General features: G+C 42.1%; 1 protein-coding gene across 1 annotated transcript; it reads right to left on the bottom strand.

The window, feature by feature from the left end:
• Window positions 1-218: 218 nt before the first annotated feature.
• On the bottom strand, window positions 219-4,340 carry LOC149843821 (uncharacterized). The gene is made up of 5 exons (XM_090001944.1): window positions 4,155-4,340; window positions 2,851-4,041; window positions 777-1,883; window positions 572-684; window positions 219-480 (listed from the first exon to the last, which is right to left on the bottom strand). Exons 2-4 carry the CDS (start codon window positions 3,937-3,939, stop codon window positions 646-648), a joined length of 2,235 nt encoding a protein of 744 aa, XP_089858070.1. The 5' UTR covers window positions 3,940-4,041; window positions 4,155-4,340; the 3' UTR covers window positions 219-480; window positions 572-645.
• Window positions 4,341-7,556: the final 3,216 nt, after the last annotated feature.

The following is a 7,556-nucleotide window of genomic DNA, read 5'->3' as shown; positions in this document are numbered from 1 at the left end:
ATGCATTGTGGGAATGGTGATGACTATCACAACATCAGCTCATAAGCGACTTCAACATTGTTTGCCACAAACTGTGATGTCAGTACTCCAAAGTAGCATCCTGAATCTGAAAATAAAAGATGTCTGCAACAGTTAATCATATAAAGGCTTGCACTAGAAAACCATGTCTCCGAACTACAGAGAGAAAAGAGCAGTAACTTGTCCGGTTAAAAAGCATATTGAAGATCGGATGAAAAGCCGCTATTTTATTAGCATAACAGTTTATTTACACAAAAGCCAGCTTTCTTGCTTTATTTTAATAAAAGATACTGGCAGGACAAAGAGGCAAGTTTCCCAAGCATCAAAGAATAAAACAAAACTGGATCATGACAAACTGCAGAGGACGGAGCTTCCAGTCACCAAGCAGCAACATAGCAGTATTAACCTTCTTTTGTGCTTAAGATTACCTTTTAGAATGCGGACCCATGCCCAGAGATTCCACTGCCTATCACAAGAAGAAATCAATATTCAAATGAGCATTTTCATGACAAAAATACAGGGGCATAATAACTGTAAATATGTGCTTTCGTACATCTGGAGGTACCAAGATCATAAGGCTGACAGCAAGAAGACCACCAGCTAATGAATCATTAGGACCTTTCCTTCTTAATTTTCTGTTTGATGGGGACCGGTCTGACCTAGTTCCTGCAATCAGTGATATGGGAGTTAGCATTAGAGGGATTCCAAGAACATCCCAGCGACTACAAAGTTATTGCTCAATGAAGCAAATGTAATACCTCTGAGTACCGTAGATGTCCATGATTAACATTAGTGGATTTGATGATCGTTTCCCGCTTTGGATCAACAGGTGCCTTTATGGCACTTTTCTTTGAGCGGTATTGGAGGAATGACGAGGAGGCATTTTGTGTTGAGATAGCAGGCAACGCATGGCAGAGCCATGATTCAGAAGGAGATTTAGGCAATGGTGGAGGAAGTGGAGAATGAAACAGGGAAGAGTTTCCTTCACTATCTGCTTCTAAATGGTTCATATTCCCACTAATTTGTTCTTTTGAGAAGTCTCTATCTAAACCTTTCCCACCACCATTAATCTGTTCCACCAACGGCATTGAAGTCCTAGATTCCTTGACAACAGTGCCATTGCCATCCACAGAAGCATCATGGTCCCTACGATTGTGATTCGATGTATCAGCACAAGGTGGCAGTCCAATGCCAGGAAGCAAACCAGAACGTGCTTTGACAGGTTTTGCAGGCTTGGATTTCCCTAATTCTCTCTCATCAGTTACATCCAGCTCAATGTACTTGCTTACAGCACAAGGCTCCGGAATTAATTTCCCTTGTTTCTGATGTTCTTCCACCCAACTATTTGGTTCTTTGTCTAGCAGATGAATTAGCTCTTTCATTACCACTTTGCTAGACTTTGGATTTGATGTCTCCACCACACAAACAGAATCAATATATACGGTCTTCTCGATTGTTGGACTCATCGACCCTGATGTTCCTTTACTTCTGCGCGGAGATGTTCCTTTACTTCTGCGCGGAGATGTGCCCTTCCTGGTTTCCAGTCCCTTTAAGTTCATGTCTGATCCATCAGAACTACAACTCTTTCCTGATTTAGGAACACCCAGAAAACCTGAGCACTCACGAAAAGGAGAACTGGATGGTTCATTTCTGTAAGGTGATATTCCACCTGTTGAACGCCTATAGGATGACGATGATCCATCTTGCGTTTGAGAATCGCTCCAGTAGGTCAACTGATTGTTTGCAGTTTCTTCATATAACGAAGGAGAACTAGCTGACTCACTCGGCCTGCTCCCGCCATCATGAACTCCAAGGGATAGAACATTGCGGACCAAGTTATGTCTATACACAGCTTCCCATGTCAGCTGGAGTAAAAGAAAAGGGTCAAAGATAAGGCTTATAACCAGAGACTCCAACTGAAATTTGCAGGCAATCAAACAGAAATGGTGAACCAGGATAAATCAGTCTCCAAGTGAACCTAGAGTTAAACACCAACTCAATAGACAGAACTGAGATCATCAGCTAACAAAAGGAACTAATGGAAAGACACAGAATTGCACAGATGAGTAGGCCCAATCTTTTGGGCTACTCGAGTCTAAAGTGAGCTTTAACTACTGTGGCCACCTCTGGTAGAGGTGTCCAAGGCCTGAGCATGTTACCAGGTCATCAACAACCACACCATTTGGATACACGAACTATCCAAGTCAATCAAAAGAAAATATTTCCTGTCAGAGACTATCCCCCAGCTTGACAAAAAATCTAAAATCAAAACAACACATTGTTAGATATGATGGATCAGTATAAGAGAAAAGAAGTGGTGTCCAATTGCCTTCCCAACATTTACTATTAACAAGGATGGAAGACACCAATGAAGAATCCAAAAACAAGCGGGAAGTTTACTCTCTGTCAACATATACAAGGTATCGTATCGACTCCTAGCATGTTTCTGTTACAAACTTCCTTTTCGTTCTTGGATTCAGCCTTAATTTTGGAAGACACCACCTTTCTTTCCTACAAGCTCCATAGTGACATCAATACATATCCCTTTTGTTTTTCGACTTGTCACCCGAAGAAACCGCTCTCGGCGTGAAGACCCGGTCACTCTGACTCAGCCTGCCATACCTACGGTCATTGTACTGGCAGAGTAAAACTAAAGGGGGTTGGAGTAGTGAGGCGGGGGCTTGGCTACTAAACAAACAGTCAAAGTAGGACTCCCATGAGCTTCGCCTCTCTGCCGAAGCAGACGACCAGCATAGGCCCTGGGAGCAGGGCTCCTAACCTAAAAACATAGCCGATGTATACCTACAGAAAAATGCTGCAGCAGTAGCATACCTCATCACTCCCACTGTAAGATCCGCTATCATTATTCTTGGCCGGCATGCTACCCTTCCGAGAAGCAAAAGACATTTGCTTCTTAGGGATAATCTTTGGAGCGTGGAACAATGGATTCGTAAGACATAACGAATTCTTCAAGCTCCAAGGAAGAAACCCACAAGATTTAGCCATCGAATTCGCCGCATCTTTATCGTCATCGTCCTCTTCTTCCTCATACTCCAGCGCAATCTGCTGGATAAGGTAAGGCTTAGGCCGGTACGGTGATGACTCTCCATCTCCGCGAACCCTGTTCACCTGCTTCACTGGCTCGCTGGCGAAGGGCTGCCTTCTAGGAGCATACTGGGGCGCCTCCGAAGCCATTTCTTTCGCAGCCGGCAAGAACCGGTCCATCATGAAACTCCGGCCCTGAAGATCGGCAGAATTACACGCTCTCTTCAATCCCTGCCCATCCAAAGCACTCACATCGCTAATACTACCATTAAACAAACTCAATTCAGCCAGAGACAATGTTTCCAACGCATCAGAAAACGCGTCGAAATCATCTTCTTCGCAATTCCCCTTCTCCTTATCCTCCTTAGAACAAGAACCACCACGAGCCTTCACAACCAAACTCCGAGACAAAACATCTCGGGGATCAACCGGCGCTCTTTCTGAGCCCACGGCTTGCGCGACACGATCGTTCTGCGGCCTCCCCACCTTCTCAATTTCCCGATCCTCGTCTCCCGCGGCCTTCACACGCCCCTTTCTGCCATCAACCATCGTCCCAGGCGGCCGTTCGAGCGGCTTAGCGTCAGAATTAGTGCTGGGGACAGGCCCAACCGCCGGCTCATCCTTCGGCCTACCGGGCACCAGCTCCCAAACGAACGGAACAGTGCCGGGGTCCCTCACCTGCCCCGACCTCAGGTCCCTCTGATAAAGAGCCGCCGACAACTCCTTCGCCGTCGCCACCCCCGACCTCCTCCCCCCGCTCTCACCCCCTCCGCGCAACGTACGCACCGAAAAGGCAGCAGCAGCAGAAGAAGCAGCAGCATTAAATCTCCTCACGGAAAGAAGCGGCGCATTGAAATCTAACTGTTTCTCCTCCATCAACCACGCCAAGAAACAAAAAAGAACACCCCAACAAAAACCTAAAATCCCATCAACTACCCCGAACGCGAGTTTCTGCACGCAGGAGAAGGATGTGAGGACCTAAAAGAAGGGCGAAGAAGGTAGGAGAACGAGGCAAGTCAGCAGTTCACGACCGAAGCAAAGCAAAGAAAACGAGAAAAACGAATCACAGGAGATCAAAACCGAAAATTCACCTGAAATCTCACTTGTTGCTGAATCAAGGCATCAAATTACACCAGAAAAGGCAAAAAGACGAAAGAAGAAGCTGACGGCAAAAGGAAGAGACAAAGTTCCGGACTAAGCAGAGGAATCGAAGGAAAGAGACAACGAAGAAGGAATCGATTGGAACAATTTGCAGCGGTTCAACAAGAAGCAGAAAATCTGGCCACAGAAAAATTATGGAGAAGAGACTACCTGAGAGTAACAGAAGGATCAAGCGAGAGAGAGAGAGAGAGAAGAAGGCGACGTCCGGTTTTTATAGAATCGTCGTCATCGAAGGCGATGTCGCTCGCGCCAGTGTAGGGTGGGCAACGGGTCGGCGCGGGCTTTCGCTTGGCCCGGCTCTTAACGTGTTCGGGGTTTGAAGAGTAGCCAATAGCTCTGCCCGTTGGTTCAACAGACCAATGTAAAACAGGTTGATACACTTTTCATGGACCTACATAATTATCTTTTTAGTTTTATGAAATTAATGCATTTAAGTAGGTAAAACTAAGTAATAATTAACTTTTTAAATTTTTATATTATTAAAAATTAATAAAAAATTCAGGCTCATCAGGCCAGCCTGGTAACCCGACTCACGTATATAACAGGCCTGAGCCTAAAACTTTAGCCCAAATCCGACCCATGGCGAGTCGGGTCAACTTGGCTCATCGAGCGGCCCAGCCCGTTGCCCACACCTAAGCCAGAGTGGATTGGAGCCCGTTGCCCACACCTTTTGTGTAGTTTCTGTCTGAGTCCGCAGCCTTTGCTTTCCCTCGGTAAGGGTGTCAACGGGTCGGGTTTGGTTCTGACCTAAGTAGAATCAGACTCACACCTGATTTGAGATGCTGGTATTAGGTTCGGATCTAGGTCCAATAGAACCTACAAAAAGATAAACCATACCCGGATCCTATAAGGATTGCATGAACCAAACCCTAACCATACCCAGTAAAATAATATTTTTTTATCTTTTTACATTGAAAATAGCGGATCTTTGTCGGAACTCAGGTCGGTCCGAGTCTGGTATGAAATTTCACAAACCATACCCAGCTCCATATATTAATCGAACATTTCGGGTTCGACCCAAATTCTAATCAGAACTTTTTATTTATCGACAAACCTTAACACTATAGGGTTTGGTAAACTCAAACCATTGACACCCCTATATGAGCTTTTCTAAACCAGAATCTGAATCCAAATAGAATTCTTATTATCCAGTATCAAAGTAATATGATCAGGTATTGGCCACATCTGACCCAAATCCGAACTGTTCACCTCCCTGGTCTCGAGGGATCAACCCACATGGTCGGATTGGTCAGTAAGTGAAAATGGATTGGACCCAATCCCATGGATCTCGTTCTTCAGCAGGGAAAATCTTGCTATAATAATAAAAAAAATTGTTTTTAAAATATATATTTGATAATGCAATATCTTCAAACTAGCTGATATTCGAAAATTTTGGCAATTTTTTTTAAATATCATGTTCAAATTCAAGTCAATTTCCCCTCATTCCAATTAACATAGGCCAAGATTGCTCAAGTAAACCAGCCTGGTTGAGTCTAGTGCAAAGAATCATGCCCACTTGACCTGTTGCTGGAAAGCTATGTCACAGGGACACGCCATTTTAGCTGTGTATCCCTGCTGACACGTGGATTTGGATACTATGTGAACTCTTTATTTTTAATATTTTTAATATTTTTTATTGCTTTTAAATTTTTTAATGAAAAACTATTTTTAAATATTAAAATATTCAAAAATAGCCTTTTATTGATTAAAAAAATTAAAAAATCTGCATCCTCGTGTCCCATTTTTTGAAAAAAAAAATCAAACTTTCGAGGCTAACCCAATTCCTGTGTCCTCGAGCCCACGAATCATTGTGACATAGATGAGGAGGGATGCCATGGAATCGGATTTAATGTAAATATATCCAAAAAAAAAACAATTGCCATTTACCAGGATACCCTTCCAGACCCGATTATTTAGACGGGTCAAATCTGGTTTATGTTTTTGATGGATTACAAATCTAATTAAACTACATTCAAGTGTGTCAAACCAAACCCAAATGCTTCACAAACTTAGTAGTCAACTCAATTCGGCCAAGTTTGGTTCTGGTCTAGCAAGTTCGGCACCAGCTACACCATCCATGTGTGGAAACTTCCCTAAGTTTGACTACCCTAACATCAAATTGTTAGGTGTAATTGATTTTTTTTAATGAATCGGATCCAAGGACATCCAGGTCCTAGTCCTAACCATGGATCTCTTAACCATCTCCCATGTATCCAAATTATAATCACAAATTTGGTTATCGGGATTTTCTCAATAAAGGAAAATCTGGCCATAAACTAAAAAAGATTGTGTCTTGGGAAAACCTTGAAAAATGTCTATATTTAAAATTTTAAAATATGTAAGAAAAAGTATAAGAAAAAACATTTAAATATAAACACACAAATATTATGTTGGTGACGTGATAAGATCACGTTGAAATCATGATATTTTCATAACAATCAATATTTTGAAATACGGGCAACTTGAAAAAATGTTCCAAACATGACCAATTTACTACTTAAAATATTACAAACATGGCCAATTCATTGTTTTACTTGACACTTTTGCCCTCTTGACACCTACAAAAGTAGGCACCTTCTTCAAACCATTTTGTCTATGTTGTTGCCCAAAAAAAACTAGGCGCCATGTAAGTATCACCTAAAAAAATCAGGCACCATGTAAGTTGTCGCCTGGAAAAATCAAGCCCCATGTAAATTGGCACCTGAAAAATCAGACTTCTAAATTTAGGTGATAAAGGGCAAAAGTATCAAGTAAACAGTAAATTGGCCATGTTCGTTATATTTTCTAACTTGCAGTTAGCAACGGTATTTCCAATAAAAGTAAGGGCCATCAATGTAATTGCCAAAATGGTTTGTTCGGGATTTTATTGGCTTTTGTAAATATTTTTAAAAAAAAATGGCCGATATTTTGTGTCTATGATACAAGTCCAGATACGAACAGCCCATATCAGCACCTAGAAAATTGGGTTGGATTCTGAACAAGGTCAACTAGATCAGGATCCAATCCAGATCCAAACCATTTTACATTCGACTGACCCACATTCGAGAAAAGTGATACGGGTTGAATCAGATCCAACTGATATTGACGAGTCATGCACATGGTTCCAACCATTGGAGTCCATAACTGAACCATATTTAAAGTATGAAAACCATTTGTTGTGCTGGTCAATTTTATGAACAAGAAGAAGAACTAGCCGAATTTTACGAGTCAATGGCCCTCTCATTTTTATTCTTTCACTTATAACTTTGACTTAAATTTTCAAAACAGAGAAGATTATCTTTCCATTTGGAAAAATAATAGAAAAATAGAAAATTCCAAAGGGGCGCACCTCA

Source organism: Nuphar pumila, chromosome 3 (assembly GCF_984573655.1).
Source record: "Nuphar pumila chromosome 3, dmNupPumi1.hap1.1, whole genome shotgun sequence".
Classification (NCBI taxonomy): domain Eukaryota; kingdom Viridiplantae; phylum Streptophyta; class Magnoliopsida; order Nymphaeales; family Nymphaeaceae; genus Nuphar; species Nuphar pumila.
The sequence above is the reverse complement of the archived record's forward strand: the minus strand, read 5'-3'. Positions and strand labels throughout refer to the sequence as shown.

Coding starts and splice junctions, on each gene's coding strand:
- LOC149843821 (XM_090001944.1), bottom strand. CDS start 3,939: ATGGAGGAGAAACAGTTAGATTTCAATGCGCCGCTTCTTTCCGTGAGG. Junction 1,884..2,850: donor CTTACAGTGGGAGTGATGAG/GTATGCTACTGC, acceptor CTTTTACTCCAG/CTGACATGGGAAGCTGTGTA. Junction 685..776: donor GACATCTACGGTACTCAGAG/GTATTACATTTG, acceptor CACTGATTGCAG/GAACTAGGTCAGACCGGTCC.